This window comes from Pleurodeles waltl, chromosome 10, assembly GCF_031143425.1.
Source record: "Pleurodeles waltl isolate 20211129_DDA chromosome 10, aPleWal1.hap1.20221129, whole genome shotgun sequence".
Taxonomy (NCBI): Eukaryota; Metazoa; Chordata; class Amphibia; order Caudata; family Salamandridae; genus Pleurodeles; species Pleurodeles waltl.
The window spans coordinates 852009517-852030424 of record NC_090449.1 but is presented as its reverse complement, the minus strand read 5'-3'; the positions used below and the strand labels follow the sequence as shown (position 1 = coordinate 852030424).

The window sequence follows — 20908 nt, the reverse complement described above, 5'->3', positions numbered from 1 at the left end:
ACATCTTATTTACTTTTTACATATCTATAGTTGTACATACACAATTCTTCACTCCTGACTTCACCCTCCTGTAGGAAAACAATCTAACAAAGGAGTCGATGCGCACTATCACCGAGAGGAGGAGACACTCGATCCTGTGACTAGAAAAAAAACTTATTTGAAGAAAAACAACTTGTAACACTCCGAGCCCAACACTAGATGGCGAGACATGCACAGCATGTGTGTCTGCAGCTACACATGCCATTGAACATCCAACAGTCTACACCAACCGGCAAACATGCACTCCAGAACAGACAGGACAGAGTGGTTGCCAATCACCAAGTGTTTATTTTCAGTCAGTGCCATACACCAAACAGACAACCCAATGCGTTTCTGCATTAACACATGCCTTGTTCACGGGACCTAACGTGATGCAACTGGTCCTACGTCAGCATCCGAGCTAGCATGAGTCAGCTGATTCTGTCTCGACCCTTCTGTACCATCCACTGTTGTTGACTCACTCAAAACCCCATCAGTCCAAGCTTGAGCTGTAGCAGCCACTCCCAATCGCTTGACTAACCTCATCCGTCTTACTCACTGCAACCGAACCTTCTGTAACAGGTGCTGTATCATCAAGGGGACCTGGACCTTTGCAAGTGTGGCTCGCAGGTACCCAGTTCTGGAGACCAGCACCCTTCACAGCTGTAGTGGTTACTAAAACCACCTGATGAGGGCCTATCAAACGTGGTTCCATGCACGTTTTCCTTACGTGCTTCTTGATCATGACCTTGGACATAGGTCATGGCAAAGCTCCTGTAGCGGCTGTGCTTTTATATAGGATATATATGGAAATTGTCACTTACCCAGTGTACATCTGTTCGTGGCATGTAGTGCTGCAGATTCACATGCTATGCATTACTCCGCCATCAAGTGTTGGGCTCGGAGTGTTCAAAGTTGTTTTTCTTCTTAGAAGTATCGAGTGACCCTCCTCTCAGTCATACTGCGCATGGGCATCGACTCCATTGTTAGATTGTTTTCCTGCAAAGGGGTGTAAGAAGGAGTGATAGAGTGTAGTAATGTAAATGTTGTATAGAAATATTAAGTAAAAATAGATGTCCATGCAAATGTAAATGTATAAACATTTATACAAATTATAAAAACTACAACGACTACAGGCTTCCCGGTAGGAGGGACGGTGCATGTGAATCTGCAGCACTACATGCCAGGAACAGATGTACACTGGGTAAGCGACATTTTCCATTCAATGGGATGTGTAGCTGCAGATAGACATGCTATGCATAGACTAGAAAGCAGCTACTCTCCTCAGAAAATGCGGAGGCTAGCCTGTAAGAGTTGGAGTTGTTTAAAATAATGTTCTTAAGACAGCTTTAACTACATTGGCCTGTTGCTTTGAAAATACATCTACACAATAATGCTTTGTAACTGTATGTGGTGTAGACCATGATATGTCTGCCATCTGTATGTTTCCTAAAAATGCCATAGATGCACCTTTCCTCCTAGTGGAATATGCTTTAGGTGTGATTAAAAGTTGTATTTTTGCCTTAATGTAACGAGTTTGTATACATTTAACGATTCATCTTGCCAATCCTTGCTTAGAGATAGGATTCCCTTTACGTAGTTGTTGAAAGGCAACGAAAAGCTGTTTTGTTTTTCTGAATTATTTTGTTCTATCTACATAGTACATTAGAGCTCTTTTAAGGTCAAGAGTGTGAAGGGATCTTTCTGCAATTGAATCTGGCTGTGGGAAGAAGAATGGCAGTTCCAATGTTTGTTTTATGTGAAAAGGTGATACCACTTTTGGCAGAAATTTTAGAGTCGTTTTAAGTACAACGTTATGTTTGTGTACTTGGAAAAAAGGTTCTTCAAGAGTGAATTCTTGTATTTAACTAACTCTTCATAATGAAGTAATGGCTACTAGGAAAGAAACTTTCCAGGTTAAGAATTGAATCTCACAAGAATGCATGGGTTCAAAAGGTGGGCACATTAACCTCTTGAGTACAATATTGAGATTCCAAGTAGAAACAGGTGGTGTTCTGTGTGGAATAATATGTTTTAGTCCTTCCATGAAGGCTTTTATAACTGGGACTCTAAAGAGTGAGGTGTGTTGTACAGTCTGCAAATATGCTGATATGGCAGTAAGATGAATTTTAATAGATGAGAAAGGTAAATTTCACTTCTGTAAATGAAGTAGGTAGCATACAATATCTTGTATTGATGCTGTAAGTGGGTCTGTATTTTTAGATTGACAGTAACAAACAAATCATTTCCATTTGTTAGCATAGCATTGCCTAGTTGTAGGCTTGTGTGCTTGTTTGAGAACTTCCATTCATTTTAATGGAAGTTGTAAGTATCCAAATCCTATGAGTTGACAGGACTGGGATTTGGATGACTGATTTGTCCTTTGTTTTGTGTTAACAAATCTGGTTTGTTTGGAAGTTTGGAGTGAGCTACTACTGACAGGTCTAGGAGTGTTGTGTACCAATGTTGTTGTGCCAACATTGGGGCTATGAATATCACGGTGGGAGAAGTCTGATGCAGTTTGTTGACCAGAAATGGAAGCAGTGGGAGAGGGGGAAATGGGTAAGCAAATATCCTCACCAGTTGATCCATAGAGCATTGCCCTTGGACAGAGGGTGTAGGTGTCTGTATGCAAAGTTTTGTCATTTTGCGTTTGGATTGTTGCGAATAGGCCTATTTCTGGTGTCCCTCACTTTTGAAGGTACTGATGAATTTCCCATCTGTGTATCTGTTGGTGTGTTCAGCTTAGAAGATCCGCTAGCTGATTGTTTATTCCTGGGATGTATTCTGCTAGTAGATGAATTTGATTGTGAATAGTCCATTTCCATATTGTTTGGGCTAGAAGGGACAGTTGAGATGAATGTGTCCGCCTTGTTTCTTTAGGTAATACATGGTCATCATATTATCTGTTTTTATCAAGACAGTCTTGTGTTTGAGAAGTGGCAGAAACGCTTTTAGGGCAAGGAACACAGCTAATAATACTAAGTGGTTTATGTGATAATTTAGCTGTTTTGAATCCCATTCCCCTTGATTGGTAAGGCTGAGCTCCCCAACCTTTCATTGATGAATCTGTTGTTATTGTGGTCTGAGGCACAGGGTCTTGAAATGACCGCCCCTTCATTAAATTGCTGAGATTCCACCATTGAAGGGACTTGTGCGTTTGGCAGTCTAACAACACTAGATCTTGCAATTGACCCTGTGCTTGAGACCATTGCTGTGAGAGGCACTGTTGTAGTGCCTCATGTTTAGTCTTGCACGTGGTACAATTGCTGTGCAGGATGCCATCATTCCTAATAGTTTCATGATAAATCTTACAGTGCATTGTTGATTTGGCTGCATTTGTGGTATGAGATTTTGGAACGCTTGTATCCTTTGTGTATTTGGATAAGTTAAGGCTTTTTGCATATTGAGAATAGCACCTAGGTAAGGCTCCACCTGTGCTGGTTGAAGATGGGATTTTTTTGTAGTTGAGAGTGAACCCTAGTGTATGTAGGGTATCTATTGTGTATTGAGTGTGTTGTTGACATTGTATAAAATTGCTTGCTTTTATTAGCCAGTCATATAGATATAGAAAGACATGTATGTGTTGCCTTCTTAGGTAGGCTGCTACTACCGCTAGACATTTTGTGAATACCCTTGGAGCTGTTATGCTGAATGGTAGAACTTTGAATTGATAATGTTTTCCTGCTATCACAAACCTTAGGCATTTTCTGTGAGCTGGATAGATGGGTATATGGAAATAAGCATCTTTGAGGTCTAATGCAGTCATGTAATCTTGTTTTTGTAGTAGTGGAATGACGTCCTGCAGAGTTACCATGTGAAAGTGGATATACAGATTTAGGGATCTGAGGTCTAGGATGGGCCTGAGAGTGCCACCCTTTTTGGGAATGAGGAAGTATAGTGAGTATAGTCCTCTTCCTTGTTGCGACTGTGGGACCAATTCTATTGCCTGTTTTAGTAGTAGCAATTGTACTTCTTGTTGTAACAGAACATTGTGTTCTGGGGACAGTTTGTGATAACGTGGAGGAATGTTTGGAGGGGTAGAAATCAATTCTAGGCAATAGCCATTGCAGATAATTGACAATACCCATTGATCTTTGGTGATATTGTGCCATTGGGAGTGGAATTGCTGCAGTCTGCCCCCCACAGGAGATGTGTGGGGTCGAGGGATGGTAAATAAGTCACTGTTTAGATGGGGTAGTGGCTTGTTTTGTGGCCTGGAACTTGCCTCTGGTTCTAAAGTATTGGCCTCTATAAGAACCTCTAAATCCCCCTCTCTGGTACTGCTGTTGCTGATGCCCTTGTTTTGCATGGGAGGTAGAAGCCTCTGTGGATTGTGGCTTGAATCCTCCTATAAATGGTTGCCTATAAAAGGAGCCTCTGTAGGGTGTTGTATATAAGGCTCCCATTGCTTTGGCCGTGTCTGAGTCTTTTCTGAGTTTTTCTATGGCAGTGTCAACCTCTGGGCCAAACAGGTGTTTTTTATTAAAAGGCATATTCAGCACTGCTTGCTGTATTTCTGGTTTGAAACCAGAGGAACGTAGCCATGCATGTCTGTGTATAGTGTTGGCAGTATTCATGCTTCTAGCTGCTGTATCTGCAGCTTCTAGGGCAGCGCGTATTTGGTTGTTACTTATGGCCTGACCATCTTCTACAACCTGTTGTGCTCTCTTTTGGTGTTCTTTAGGCAGGTGTTGAATGAGTTCCTGCTCTATCATACCTTGCTAGCAAGGCTTGCAAGTTTCCAATTCGCCATTGGTTAGCAGCTTGTGTTGCTACCCTCTTGCCAGTAGCATTACATTTTCTACTTTCTTTGTCAGGGGGAGGAGCATCGCCTGACGAATGGCCATTAGCCCTCTTTCTGGCTGCACTCACTACCACTGAGTCTGGAGGAACTTGGTAGGTAATATAATCAGGGTCTGTGGTTGCAGGTTTATATTTTTTGTCAATGTGTTGTGTTATAACCCTAGCTGTGACTGGCTCATAGAATTTTTGATCTGCATGATTAAGCATGCCAGGTAGCATTGTGAGGCACTGATCTTGAATGAGTAGAGGATAAGGTATTAAAAAGAAAATCCTCTTCTAAGGGTTCACTGTGCATAAGCACTCCATGGTACGCTGCAGCCCTAGAAACAACCTGCATGTATGCAGTAGTGTCTTCTGGTGGAGAAGGTTTGGAAGGGTATAAGTCCGGGTCATTGCCAGGAATGGGATCCAGATCATAGAGATCCCAAGTATCAACCGTATCACAACGAGAATATTGTGAATTAGTTGGTGAAGGCAAAGGTGGTGGGCTAGTGGGTGGTAGCGAAAAACAGTTGTGATGAATGAGGGGGAGAAGTATGGATAGGTAATGGCTTCTCCTGTTTATAAATCTTTGCTGGTGGTGGAGCAGTGTCTAAATGTTCTTGATAGGCCAACTTTCTCTCGGTCTGTAGAGGAGGTGCAGTAATTATTCCTCCAGTTTCTTTATGGATGTGAATACTTGATTGTCTTTCATCCATGATCTCGAGGATAGGTTGGATGTCAGTGTCCTCAGAAATATGACCAGAAGGTCTATATGACTGTTCATCCAGTGATTTTGAGCTCTGTTTAAGATGGCTCGAAAGTCCATGCTCTTCTGAATAAGAAGGCTTTTTTGGCTCCGAAGATGGTAGTTTTTTCGGGCCGGAAAATACAGCCGGTTGTTTTGGCTCTGAAGCAGGGCATCGAGGCTTCGACTCCGAGTGAGGATGCATGCTCGAGTCGGAAGTTGAACTTTTGATGGACTTACTCGACTCTGATAATGACGGAGGAGTGGTCTTTTTCGACGCCGAACCCGAAGGTCGGTCGAGGAGAGTCTTTTTTTGGGTCGAACCATGACTCTCTGGCAGTGGTGTACCCAAGGCATTCAAGGACTTTTTATAAGTGGGCGTAGGGGGCAGACGTACTGACCAGCAGTGATAGGCCTATCTTCTTCCGATTCTTCTTCGGATTTAGTGTCTCTGATGGAAACCGCCGTCTGCGCCCGTTCTTCCTCCATGGTATTGGGATGTTCTGTTCTTTTTTACGCCATTTCCAGTCTTCTGGCTCTCTGGTCACGCATGGTCTTTTTGGATCGTAACAATCAACAGGCCTCGCAATCCTCTTCTCTGTCATCAGGAGAAAGACACAGATTACAGACAAGGTGTTGGTCTGTGTATGGAAATTTCGCATGGCATCTGGGACAAAATCGAAATGGAGTCCGATCCATCAGGCTTCGATGTGGTAGGCCCAAGTCGGGTGCACGTGCCCAGAAGGGTGAAATTTAGTTTTCATTGGTACTATTGATTTGAGGTTAGGTGGAAACGCGATCTAAACAATACCTATGATCAAGGAGGTTTTCGAAAGTTTGCAATTCGAAATCTCAGAGCGAGAGGAAACACGTACGAACCAGATAGCAGAAAGAAAACAATCTAACAATGGAGTCGATGCCCATGCGCAGTATGTCCGAGAGGAGGAGTCACGGGATCGAGTGACTCCTCCTCTTCGGCTCCATTGCACATAGGCATCGACTCCATGTTAGATTGTTTTCCCCCAGAGGGTAAGGTAGGAGTGATAGAGTATAAAGAAAAGAAATGTCCATGCTAATGGAATGTTATATATATATAGATATATACAAGTGTTGTTTAACTGAAACAACTACAGGCTTCCGGGGAGGTGGGAGAGTGCATGTGAATCTGCAGCGGAACATGCCACGAACAGATGTACGTGGCAATTTCCGTTCAATGGCATGTGTAGCTGCAGATACACATGCTATGCTTAGACTACAAAGCAGTTAGTCCTCCCATAAAAGCGGTGGTTAGCCTGTAGGAGTTGAAGTTGTTTGAAATAATGTTCTTAGTACAGCTTGACCTACTGTGGCTTGCTGTGCTGCTAAAACATCTACACAATAGTGTTTAGCAAATTTATGTGGTGTTGACCAAGTAGCTGCCTTACATATTTCAGCCATTGGTATGTTTCCTAAGAAGGCCATTGTAGCCCCTTTGTTCCATGTGGAATGTGCTTTAGGAACAACTAAGAGTTGTCTTTTAACTTTAAGGTAACATGTTTGCATGCATCTTACTACGCATCTTGCTAAACCTTGTTTAGAAATGGGGTTACCAGTATGAGGTTTTTGAAAAGCTACACATAGCTATTTAGTTTTATGGATGGTTTTGTTCTATCTATGTAGTACATTAGAGCTCTATTAATGTCTAATGTATCTAGAGCTCTTTCTGCCACATAATCTGGCCGTGGGAAGAAGACTGGTAGTTCCACTGTTTGATTGATATTGAAAGGTGATACTACTTTAGGAAGAAATTTAGGGTTAGTTTGTAGTACAACTTTATGATTGTCTACTTGTATGAACAGTTCCTCAGTAGTGAAAGCTTGAATTTCACTAACTCTTCACAATGATGTAATTGCGACTAGGAAAGCAACCTTCCATGTTAAGAATTGCATTTGACATAAGTGCATAGATTCAAATGGTGGGCCCATAAGTTGCGTAAGCACTATATTTAAATTCCACAAAGAAACTGGAGGTGTTCTGGGTGGAATGATGCGTTTTAAGCCTTCCATGAAGGCTTTGATAACAGGTACTCTAAATAAAGAACTGGCTGTATATTTTGCAAATATGCGGAAATTGCTGTGAGATGTATTTTTATTGAAGAGAATGCTAAATTAGATTTTTGTAAATTAAGTAAATAGCATACATATCTTGTATTGATGCTGAAAGAGGGGCAATTTGTTTAGATTGACAGTAATATACAAATCTTTTCCATTTGTTCGCATAGCACTGTCTAGTAGTGGGTTTTCTTGCTTGCTTAATTACTTCCATACATTCTGTTGGTAGTTGTAAATACCCAAATTCTATGACCTCAGGAGCCAAATCGCCAGATTAAGGGGGTCATTAAGACCCTGGCGCCCGGCGGTATGTTGGCGGTAACACCGCCAACAGGCTGGCGGTGTTCCGCCAGCTATTATGACCGTGGCGGAAAAGCCACGGCCATACCGCCGGCCCCTCCACTTTACCGCCAGGATTCCGCCTGGCGGTCATAATCCCCTGGGGATTATGAGTCCCCGACCGCCGGCCTGTCCATGACGGTACACACCGCCATGGAAAGGCCGGCGGTAAGGGGACTTGGGGTGCCCCTGGGGGCCCCTGCACTGCCCATGCACTTGGCATGGGCAGTGCAGGGGCCCCCAGGCATAGCCCCGTCGCGCATTTCACTGCCTGTTTTTCGGGCAGTGAAATGCGCAACGGGTGCTACTGCACCCGCTGCACATCAGCATTGCCGCCGGCTCTATTACGAGCCGGCTACAATGTTGATGTGACATTTCCGCTGGGCCAGCGGACGGTAACACTGTTACCGTCCGCTGGCCCAGCGGAAATGTCATAATAGGGAGACAGAAATACAGCCGGCAATGGTGGTATTCTGTCTCCCGCGGCCTCAGCGGTCCTTTGAAAAGACCGCCGAGGTCGTAATGACCCCCTAAGTGTGTTGGTATTTGGGTGCCTTTGTTTTGTGTTAACAGGTTTGGTCTGTTTGAGAGTTAGGAGGGTGGTACTACTGACAGGTCTAATAGTGTTGTGTACCACAGCTGAAGTGCCCACGTTGGAGATATGAGTATCAGATTGCCGTGTTTTGACGCAATTTGATGACTAGGAATGGAATGAGTGGGAGAGGGGGAAAAGAGTAAGCAAATATCCCTGACCAACTGATCCATAGAGCATTGCCCTTGGATAGGGGATGTGGGTATCTGGATGCGAAGTTTTGGCATTTTGCGTTTTCACTGGTGGCAAACAGATCTATGTGTGGTGTTCCCCATTGTTGAAAGTATTTTTGAAGTACTTGAGGATGAATCTCCCACTCGTGTGTCTGTTGATGATTTCTGCTGAGAACACCTGCTAATTGGTTGTGTATCCCTGGAATGTATTGTGCTACCAGCTGAATTTGGTTGCGCACTGCCCATTTTCAAATTTTGTGAGTTAGGAGGGAGAGTTGGGACAAATGTGTCCCTCCCTGTTCGTTTAGGTAATACATGGTGGTCATGTTGTCTGTTTTGATCAGGACATTCTTGTGAATGAGGAGAGGCTGAGAAGCTTTGAGCCTTGAATGTTGTGATTTTTGAGGTGATCTCCCCAGCCAATCATTGATGCATCTGTTTTAACTATGGTGTGAGGCACAGGGTCTTGAAATGGCCACCCTTAGTTTAGATTTGTGGAATTCCACCACTGAAGGGACATGTATGTTTGGCGGTCTATCAACACTAGATCTTGAAGTTGACCCTGTGCTTGTGACCATTGTTGTGCAAGTCACTGTTGCAAGGGCTGCATGTTTAGTCTTGCATGTGGAACAATTGCAATACATGATGCCATCATCCCTAATATTTTCATGACAAATTTGGCAGTGTACTGTTGACCTGTCTGTATTTGTGCTATTATATTCTGGAATGCTTGTATTCTCTGCGTATTTGGGCTTGCAAGTGCTTTTTGAGTATTTAGTATTGCCCCTAAATACTGTTATATTTGAGCAGCTTGTAGTTGTGACTTTTGGTAATTTACTGAGAACCCTAGCGTGTGCAGAGTTTGCATTACATATTGCGCATGGTTTTGACACTGCGTATGACTGTTTGATTTTATCAGCCAATCATCTAGTTATGGAAAGACAGGTATGTGTTGTCTTCTTAGGTAGGCTGCGACTACCGCTAGGCACTTTGTGAATACTCTTGGAATTGTTCTTATTCCAAAGGGTATCACCTTAAACTGATAGTGCTTTCCTTGAATGACAAACCTGAGATATTTTCTGTGAGCAGGATGGATGGGTATATGAAAATACGCATCTTTGAGGTCTAATGTTGCCATGAAATCCTGTTTTTGAAGTAGTGGGATAACATCCTGTAGGGTTACCATATGAAAGTGTTCTGACAGGATGTAAAAGATTGAGGGTCCTGAGATCTAATATTGGCCTTAAGGTGCCATCCTTTTTGGGAATGAGAAATACAGTGAGTAAACTCCTGTCCCTACCTGATTTTGTGGCACGGCTTCTATTGCTTGTTTGAGTAATAGAGATTTGACTTCTTCCTATAACAGAGCGATATGGTCTGTGGATAGTTTGTGTGGTTTTGGTGGAATGTTTGGTGGAGTTTGTATCAATTCCAGGCAATAGCCATTGCAGATAATTGATAATACCCAGTCGTCTGTGGTAATGTTTAGCCAATTGTTGTGGAACTTTTGCTGTCTTCCTCCCACAGGGGAGGTGTGGATTGGAAGGGAATGGCACAAATCAATGTTTACTTTGTTGTGAGGCTTGTTTTGGTGTTTGATATTTTCCCCTACTTCTTGGGTACTGGCCTCTATATGTGCTTTTAAAACCACCTTGTTGGTATTGAGGTTGGTAGGCCAGCTTTGGCTGTGATGTGGATGCCTCCGCAGTTTGAGCTCTAAATCCACCTATAAACTGGGGTTTGCAAAAGGATCCCCTGTATTGTGTGGTGTATAGTGCACCCATAGCTTTTGCGGTATCTGAATCCTCACGCATTTTTTCTATAGCAGTGTCGACCTCTGGCCTGAAAAGCTGTTTCTTGTTGAATGGCATATTCAACACTGCCTGTTGGATTTCAGGTTTGAATCCTGAGGACCTAAGCCATGCATGCCTCCTTAAGGTTACAGCAGTGTTGATGCTTCTGGCCGCTGTATCTGCTGAGTCTAGGGCAGACCTAATCTGATTGTTGGTGATGGCTTGCCCTTCCTCCACTATCTGCTGTGCCCTCTTTTGCTGTTCTTTGGGGAGATGCTAGATTAGATCTTTCATCTCGTCCCAATGGGCCCTGTCATATCTAGCCAACAATGCCTGTGAGTTGGCTATTCTCCATTGGTTGGCTGCCTGAGATGCCACCGTCTTCCCTGTAGCGTCAAACTTCCTACTCTCTGTCTGGTGGGGGTGCATCACCCGACGACTGCGAGTTTGCCCTCATCCTGGTAGCGCTTACCACTACTGAGTCTGGAGGTAGTTGCTGAGTAATATAGACAGGATCAGAAGGAGGTGGCTTATATTTCTTTTCTACTCTAGGAGTAATTATTCTTGCTTTTATAGGCTCCCTAAATATTTGGTCAGCATGTTTTAGCATGCCGGGGAGCATAGGGAGCAACTGATATGTTGCATGCGTGGAGGAGAGTTTATTAAACAAAAAATCGTCCTCTAATTGTTCAGTGTGCATGGTGACATTATGATATGCTGACGCCCTAACTATCATTTGATTGTAGCCTGTACTTTCTTCTGGTGGTGAAGGCATAGAAGAATAGCAATCTGGGTTATTGTCCGGAATGGGGTCTGGATCATAAAGATCCCATGGATCCACATTGTCCTGCTGCAAATCAATTGATTGTGATGTGACTGCATAGGTGTAGGACTGGTAGGAGGAGAGATATGTAGGTGTGGAGAGTGAGGAGGAGACTGAGGAGGAGAAAATTGAGGAGGTGGAGGTCTCTCCTTTGTTTTTGGCACTTTAGCTGGCAGCAGTGTAGTGCCCAATTCCTCCTGAAAGGCAAATTTCCTCTTTGGTTTTGGAGGAGGTGCAGTTAAAATTCTGCCAGTTTCTTTATGGATATGAATCCTGGCTTGCCTTTCATCCATTACTTCCATGATTGGTTGTATTTGTGAATCCTAATCAGTAGTTTTATGGCTTTCTCTAAGTGTTTTTGAAAGTCCATGCTCCTCAGTATAACCAGGTCTTTTCGGCTTCGAAGCTGGCTTTTTCGGTATCGAAAAAGATAGGGTTGAGGATGGTCTCGGCTCTGAAAATGATTTTTGAGATTTGGAGTCGGAAGAGCGGTGTTTGCTCGGTTCGGAGACGGAGCTTCGGCTCATCTCCAAAGGCTTCGGAGTAGTGGCCTTTTTCGGTGCCGAACTGGTGGGTTGGTCACCAAGCGTCTTTTTTCGGGTCGAGTCATGGCCTTCCGGCAGTGGCATCCCAAAGGCCTTCTGTTTTGGCTTAGATGGTACACATCCGAACCCGATGGCGGAAAGAAAACAATCTAACATGGAGTCAATGCCCATGCGCAATGGAGCCGAAGAGGAGGAGTCACTCCATCACGTGACTCGAAAACACTTCTTCGAAAGAAAACAGCTTGTAACACTCCAAGCCCAACATTAGATGGCAGAAGTATGCATAGCATGTGTATCTACAGCTACACATGCCAATGAACATTATATATATATATACATATATATATGTAAGAGAGAGAGAGAGAGATCTCTGATATATAGTTATAGTTAGGACCTAGTTTCCATAGGAAGAGACGATATTGTTTTGCTAATAACTTTTACTTTGTCTGACAAATATTCACAAAATGTTCATAACATATGCTTGAGTGGGTTCAGCTGCTGTCTTGAAAGTTTCAGGGTGATCGGTCCAGCGGGGCCAAGAAAAAGAGTGGGTCCCAAAACGTGTTTTCCCCCTGCATTTTCCCATACACCAAATGTGGCAGAAAGCTAGCTCTTGGTCCATAAGGCGTTCTTTCTGTGATTTGCTGTAAATCCGTACAGTAGTTATTGAGGTATTAGAGATCGAGGAGGCATCCAGGTGACATGGCTGGGGCCCTGGGGAATGGGTTCATCAAGGCCGATATCGGCACAGGGAGATGGGCTGTGCAGCTCCCCCTTCCGCTCAAAAGATAATATATGTAAAGGCCAGGTCCCGGGTTCCCGAAATCAGCCCAGGGAGTGGGAGTCATGTGGCCCCCTCCAAAATAAAAAATAATATATATATATATATATATATAAGGGTGGGCCCTGAAGGATGCCATGCAGCCCCCTTCCCCTACTAAATGAAGGCCAGACCCCCTGATGGGGTCCATGGCCCCCCTTCCTCTATAAGAATCTGAAATCTTTTGCCGAGGTGAATGCATCACTGATCTTTTGGAGTGCAATCTGTATATGACTGTGACAAGTGGGTTCCTTCTCGTCCTCTCATGGTGAGAATCAAGTCCATTGTTCTCGGTTTAAATGGCTACGAGTATGCAGATGTGCAAATCACCTGGAAGCTGCGCCCCCTTGGCTCCCCACTGGCCACCTAAGAAATATGCAAAGCACTTCACACATTTTGCCAGGATGATAGAGAACTTGCAAAGGGGCCCTCCAGTGCACTTGTCACTGCTTTTGGTGGAGTGTTCTTGATGCCGAGGAATATGAGGACAACTCTACAAAACAAAGAAGCACTTAACTCATATAGATAAATGGTTTGGTGGAGATTTACGTCTTTGTAGTCTTGTTGGCCTCTACATAGGACACATATTATCCAGAATTCTAGAACAAGACGCACCAGGAACAATCATGTTGCCAAAATGCACACACATTTCCTTTCACCCCATTACACAGCTGTATTGTAGAATACATACTGGACATTTACCCAAGTAGGCAGCAATAACTTCACTTGGGTAGAGATTTTGTGCAAAATTGTGGACTCTTGTTGGGTAAAAGGGCAGGTAAGGTTCCTCTGGGGCCGAGTCACTCACACAGCTACTGACACACCCACACAGACACTCACACACCCACTCACAGAGGCACTCAGCCACTCACAGACCCATTCAGAGACTCATACACCCACTCAGACTCATTCAGAGACACACACACACACTCACAGACCTACTCAGACACTCATGAGCCCACACAGAGACTCACTGACTCATGCACAGACCCACGTAGACACTCATGCACCCACTCTCACATTCACACACCCACTCACAGACACACACTGATGCTCACACCCACTCTCACACCCGGAGACACCCTCTGACACCTACTCTCATACCCAGGCAGACACTCTCACACCCACTCTCACACCCACATAGACCCTCTCACAACCAGACACTTTTACACCCACTCTCACACCCAGAGACACCCTCTCATACCTATTATCAGACCCAGAGAGATAGACCCTGCGGCCCAACGTTGTGTGCGGTGGTGGTTGGATAAATGTATAGTAATTAAAATTACTTTAAGTTTAAAAAAACATACAAATTCACTGAAAAAAAACAAAGGTTACAGAGGCATTATAGTTAGGAAACAGAATGTAAAAAAAACAGATATTCACTGAAAAAAAACAAAGATTATAGGGACGCTATAGCTAGCTTCTGAATTTGCTCGCACAAATCCTTAGAAATTCAGCAGTTATAGATTGAGTCATTTCAAGTACCTTGTGCCCTAGGGTACTATAACTTGCACCCTTGCCATGCACTGCTAATAACCTCAGATACTACAGCACTCATGACAACTTCTATAATGTTAATAAAAATATAAATGAAGCATTAGCAGTCAAACTAATGAAGCAAAAACTGTGTATGGCGAGAGGGCGAATTATACTTACCTTAGGGCACGAGTTAGTTACTTGAAATAACTCTAAGTGCTGAATTTCTAAGGTTTTTATGAGTAAATTCAGAAGCTAGCTATAGCGTCCCTATAATCGTTGTTTTTTTTCAGTGAAGATCTGTGTTTTTTTTACATTCTGTTTCCTAACTATAATGCATAGGTGTGGGGGTTCCATATATTTTCACCTTCACCACGATACTTGCAGACCCACAGCAAACCATTGATTTAGAGTGTAGCACTAAACGGACCTCGGAGCAACACATGCAACCAATATTAGAAGTGTCTACAATTTGAAATGACATGACTTCTCACCATTGTATCACAATACTTGTGTTGTAATAAAAGAGATTACTTTTATCATATTCATATAGGTCTATCATACTCTGAGGCCAGAACCTACTATGCATAACTTCTTAAAAAAGAAAATGGCAGCTGTAGGACATCTGCCTTTTCTGCATGGTCACTTCAGATGTTTGCCTATTCATGGATTCTACCTTTGCCCCTATTCAGTGCCATAATGCATGAGCTTCGATCCTAAAGCTGTAAAACATAATTAGTTTCACCCAATTGGGCTAAGCGTCCAGTAAAACTATTGTGAGTAGGCACGGAATTTGCACTAGAGCCATGGAAGTTAAATGTCACAGTACACCATTCAGGTATATGGCAGAAGTATGTGGAATCAGAAAGCAACATTGTGCTCTGGCTGAGCTACAGTTTGAAAGCATGGCTGTGACACATGCCATGGAACTGTGGCTTTTCGAAAACCAGTTTTAAAAATTTGGCGCCTCACCTTCAAAAAATACAACTTTCAGTGCACATTGATGGATGCTTAATATGTAAAGAAATACTGGGAAATTTAAATAGTATGCCTCCACAGTGAACAATTGTCCAGAAATCGGCTTTAATTGTGTAGGAAAAGCTACATTTCCATGAATTTGTCTAACTCTGATTGAAATCATTATTTCATAACTCCACTTGGGAACTACTAGCACAATGATTGAATGATACATTCCACCTAGTCCTAAAAACCTTCTTTCAATGGTGAAAGTATAGTTTTGATAACTTTAAGAAACTTAACTTTAAGAAAGCGTACTTTGTGGCGCCTTAAGGAATGCCAGTGTTGAAGAGATTAGCTGCTCAGTCCTACGTCTGAGGGCCAGTACTTCTTGGACAGGATGCTTATATCCCTGCACCTAGAGTACAATGGCTTGGCCTCTTTGCCCTTGAGGAAATGGGTGTTGTAAATAATTGGTCAGTTAGTAGGGATTAGCCATCTGTAAGCGGGACAGGAAAAGGTGACAGAACAAAGTCCAGACTCACAAGTTCTTTGTTTCGCAGGTCCTGGTATAATTCATTCCAAGAGACCTCTGAGACTTTCTGGCTCTACCCCAAGCAGGAGGCAAGAGTAGTTTTGCTCCACATAGAGGAGAGGACGACATCTACATATGGAATGGTTATAAAAAGGGGCAAACTTCCTTCAGTTGGAAGATGGGACGGCTAATAGAAAGCGTTGCTGTAACCTATGCGAAGTGCTGCACAAGGAAATGTTGGCGTTTACAAAAGAACAGTAGAGTTCGAGTGCAGGAAATTCTCCAGTCACTGACCAATGCACAGAGTAACTCTCACTTCACCACCATCTTTAAAAAAAAAAAAAAAGACTGCCTGATTGCTGGGAAAAAATGACACAATGACTCCTTACACCTGTATGCAACAAAGAACAGGAACTGCTCTACAAGTGTTTCGTCTTTGACTTCCCATTTGTCTGCTTCAGGGAGTCCTGATTCTAAGAACATCCAGCTGACTACAGAGGACTAGTCCCTGCAGGAGTCCTAGCTGAAAAGCGACTTGATGCCCAGCAACGAAGGTAAAACCTTGGAAGGGATGAGACAAAAAATCTATCGCAGCAACAAAGCGACCTTCAAAGATGCAAAAAAATAAAGCTTTAACCAGCTGTGTGCTTTAGTTGGCAAAACCAAGGGCTTCAGTGGGAACTTGAGTACAACATATCCAACTTCATGGGCCCCTTGTTCGCTTAAGATTTTGACCTTGCCATACTTTAGAATTTTAGCTCCAAAAAGTGAACAAATGGGAGTAAAGATAAAACCTCACTTGGCTTACCCGACCTCTACCCCATCGCAGTCAGCCTGACATTGCATCTAGGTACTCGCTACCAGTGAATTGGTACTTTAAATTGGCGCATTATATATTTTTAGGTACCTTTTGCCTTAAAACTGTATCACTGGTTCCTCATCTGATTTTGATTTTAAGGTGTTGTTTTCCTGATGTTAAAATTGTTGACACTACTTCAACTTAACATGTATTTTTTTGAGAACCTGTCTTTTGTTTGTGCCACAGATGCAAGCGACTGAGCAAAAACTGTCTAAATCTGTACTGTCGGGAAAGCCCCTACCCTAAATTAATAACCCAATTTCTGACAATAGCCTAAGCAAGGACTTAGACCCAAATAGGTAGTATAGCTTTTTTCAGTAAGAAAACCACACCACATCATACAAATAAAGACTTTATTAAAACCACATGAATAAATGTCTGAAAAATGAAAAACATGAGATACTTGTGTGCACTTCAATACAATGCATAACTGAATGAGTTAAGAAAAATTATATACGTGTGTTAAAATATATTTTGTGAATTACAGTACAATTTAAAAGATATTGGACTTTTAAGAACCTCCTGGTAATAATAATAACTTACATTGAAGACGCAGTGAAACATTGAATCTGAAATACTGAAAGATGTTGAAAATATCATTTCCTTTTTTTTTTTAAGAAAAGGCACAACAGATATAAGGCGTAAGTGGATTTGTCCCGTTGCAGATGGGGAAAAGGATCTCAGAGAGATTTGGAAATAGAAGAGACCGAAGAACTTTATAAAAATGGGTGGGCATGCTCCAGTGCAAACCACCAATCTATAAAGAAAAGGAAGGTACTGCAAACAGGATTGTAGTGGTTGATAAAATGGACGGGGAGTTGAAGAAAAACAAACCACAAATGGAGCGATTAAAATAAATGTGTTCATTACAATGTGTTCTGATGTTGACGTAATGGCATAGATTCTTTTAAGCAATAACGTAAGATGCCTTTGGTTTGTTCTATTGGTAAATATACAAATATAAAGTTGGTATTCTTCAATCAGAAATATTAAAAGCAACGAGTACTGTGTTTTATAGTTTGTCCGATATTTAAACCTTCATGGCAATGCACAGAAGATAGAAGACCTGAAAACACTGCTATGCGCTTTTTCTTTCCTCTGATAAATTATACCATGTTTTGTAATTAAATAGAAATCATAAAGCACATGCAAGCAGAAGTTTAAAATCATTGGCAGCTGCCAATCACTTATTTATTCTTGGCGGACAGAGGTTTACGGCTTATCTTCTTTGATTTGTCATTGTTCTTCTTTGGAGGTTCAGGGTTTGCTTGCATGTGTCTGCCGTATAGACTGTAAAAACACACAAAAAAGAGAAAAACACGGTCAGGCTTTTATACAGTTGACTGAGTTACACCAGAATTTGAATGGGTGTATCTGAATAAATGTGGCAAAAGTATTAATAACAGGGAAATTTATATTAACTATGTTTAAATTATGTTTATTCGGTTGAGGTTGCCTATATGTTGCAGTACACTGCAAAGGACTAAAAGGCTTTGTATTTGTTTGTGTGCTGGTTGACATTGACAGAAATTGTGTTGAACTGGAGAGACAGAGTGCACATTTACAGAAAAGTGAGCATTGTGCCGCACCAGAAAGCCCCAGAGCTTGGTAATGTGACAGAGAGCAATGGTGTCAGAGTCGTCTGTAGCGGTTCTGGAATGATTGATGGTCCTAGGGCAGCCACAACACCGGCCACATTAATAAGTGCTACTGATTAAATGTCGACACCAGGTCCTACAATTAAGGCCGCCAGCATCCACTGCTAAACTAAACAGACTACAGAGTTGAGAGGATTTAAATGAACATCAGGTAGTGACTGATTGATATTTCAGGACTAATCCTGAAATAAATTAAATGCTCACCCATGGCTAAGATAGTTTCCGGCTTCTGTGAGTGATCCGCTGAGATCAGCACCAGGGCCAACAAAGCACAGCCAGGGTTACTTTAGTTTGGATAGTCAAGTATTAAGAGCACAGACAAAATTCAGCCCAATCATCAACCTTTTCATAGGGGTGCCCAATTATATTTTTGCTAGCCTGCTCTGGCACTTCTCCATAGTATACCATGAAGCGGAGATCACCCGGTGCGTGCTGCAGCCCAGTATGCTGCAGCCCAGACAGTCTGCGCTTGTGCTGTGCAGCTCTAACTGGGCTGCAGCGCACACCGGAGAAGAGGAGGGAGGCAGCCGTTGAGAGGACTCATCGCCATCGGACAACGAGGAGAGGAGGATCCTCTGGGAAGACCCAGGTAAGTCTTTGTCTCTTTTCTCATTGTTGTTTGTGAACACTGGTGAACAAACAAGGACTGAAATGGCAGCTTTTGCTGCCTACGGCCCAGGCCTGAATTCAGGCCAGGCCCATAGGCAGTAAAAGCTGCAGTTTCAGGCCTCTTGTGCACCAGCCTGTCCCGTATGCGGTCACACAGGGCAGGCCGGTGCACAATAAGCCTGACAGCTTTTGCTGCCTATGGCCCGGCCTGAAATCACACCAGGGCCGTAGGCAGCGAAAGAAAGCTGCTGTTTCATGACTCTTGTGCACCGGCTTGCCCCCTGTGCAGAGCACATGGGGCAGGCCAATGCACAAGAGGCCTGAAACAGAAGATTTCACTGCCTAAGGTCCTCCTGGATGAGCCCATTTTGTAAGTGCTAAGCAGCAGGGCCGGGCCTGGCTGACCAGGCCCAACCCTGCTTAGCACTTCTGAGATGGGTGCATTCAGAAGGATTCCACTGGGCACGGAACTCTGGCTTCGTGGAATTCCACTGAGTTTTTTTTTTTCAACTCTGCAAAACTGGACTCTGTTCACTCGGCCCAGGCCTAATTAGCACCCTATCAACAAGGGACTAGATGGTAGCCTTCGAGGCTACTGCATGGCCCTTTATGTGTATGAAAAGAGCCAGACGTCTTGTGTGGCCGACTTGTTCCCGCAACCTTTACTGCTGAGAGCAGAATTTGTTTGTCACATAACCAAGCTGAGCAGCCGTGCTCACAGTTGCAGTGGCTGGCTTTCCTTCTTTGAAACATAGGGAAAGAGTCTCCTGCAAGAGAGGTCCTGCCTGAAGGGGTAATTATTTCTTATAAAGCCCATCACAGGCATTACTGTCTGCTGTGATCATAATAGAGTATACCACCAGAAGAGTTTAGAGCATGATGGGATATCCTGAAGAGCATGGTTTGGCTTACATTACATTCACGGACTGGAAGAGGTCATTATCAATTATACAATCTGGTACGGCCATTGTTGAATATTCTTCTCTATACTGCCAAGATAACTCATGCTACTCAGGTAGGACCAATATTGATCACAACGTAGTGTTTTATTTGCTTTGTGATGTAAGTATTGCTTATACTGCCTATTGTGGTTATTATTGCTTGTGCCACCGAAAGAAGTTAATATCACATATCACATGTACTGTTTGGTGAAGTGGCTACTGCCTGTGCTGAATGGTAAAAAAACAATGCTTTTTATACAGCGTAATTTGCAATATACCAAAGTATTCTGTCCCATCTAAAGTAACAGGTCTGTTAATTCTGAATTGATGGTAACCTTGCTAAGAGTCTCTAGGCCAGTTCAAACACAATACAGTAATCACTGGTTTATTAGAAGGGGAGGGAGGGTGTTGTGGATTTTCAATGCCTAAACAAAAAAACACACAAAACTGAATCCAAAGACAGTAAAAATGGGAAGGGCATCAATGATACAATCGATCTCCACCAATGGTAATTACGGGGTGGGTGCCTCAATTCCATACATTGCTCCACTCACGCCTCTAATTCCATCGTTTGTTAGCAGCTCTGGGCGATTACAGGCAGTGACCAACCATGTGCAAATTGTTATCATCCTCTACTGCTAGGTAGGGCATGTTCCCACTGAATGGGAACACAAGCAAGGCCAGACATGCTTTTGTTTTTATGATTTCACCCGTGAGGTGTAGCTTGATTCCCTATTGGATAGTGAAGTGAACTCAGGACACACGTCTATGTATGTTTCACACACATGGTAGAAAAAGTGATGAATCGATAGGACTGAATCATTCTGAACCACATCAAGGCACATTAAGTAAGCAATGACGACCGAAAAGCAACAGTAAGTAAGACTAACCTTAAGCAGCAAAAGGACCAAAGATTTTCTCTTGATGAATTCCTACCAAATACATGTGGATATTTCCGCCTTCCCCAGATTGTAACAATAGATGTGGAAAAACAACAAACTGATCTCTCAGGAGGACACAGATGGATCCCCACAAACTAAGTTGTCAATGTGAAAAGTAGAATGGGCCGTGGTAGGTTTAACTACAGTAAATCGCAAAATAAATTTTAAAGTAGTAATGTAAGGTGTACAGCTCAGTGCTTTAG

General features: G+C 43.0%; 1 protein-coding gene across 2 annotated transcripts in view; it reads right to left on the bottom strand.

Moving 5' to 3' along the window:
• Positions 1-16895: 16895 nt before the first annotated feature.
• RSU1 (Ras suppressor protein 1) overlaps positions 16896-20908 on the bottom strand; it is a 426683-nt gene continuing 422670 nt past the window's right edge. For both annotated transcript variants that reach the window (XR_011199181.1, XM_069211550.1), the window contains one exon: positions 16896-17846. Coding sequence is in view for 1 of the 2 variants with exons in the window: in XM_069211550.1 (XP_069067651.1) it covers positions 17744-17846 (103 nt within the window). In the remaining variant the exon portion in view is untranslated. The remainder of the gene's footprint in view (positions 17847-20908) is intronic.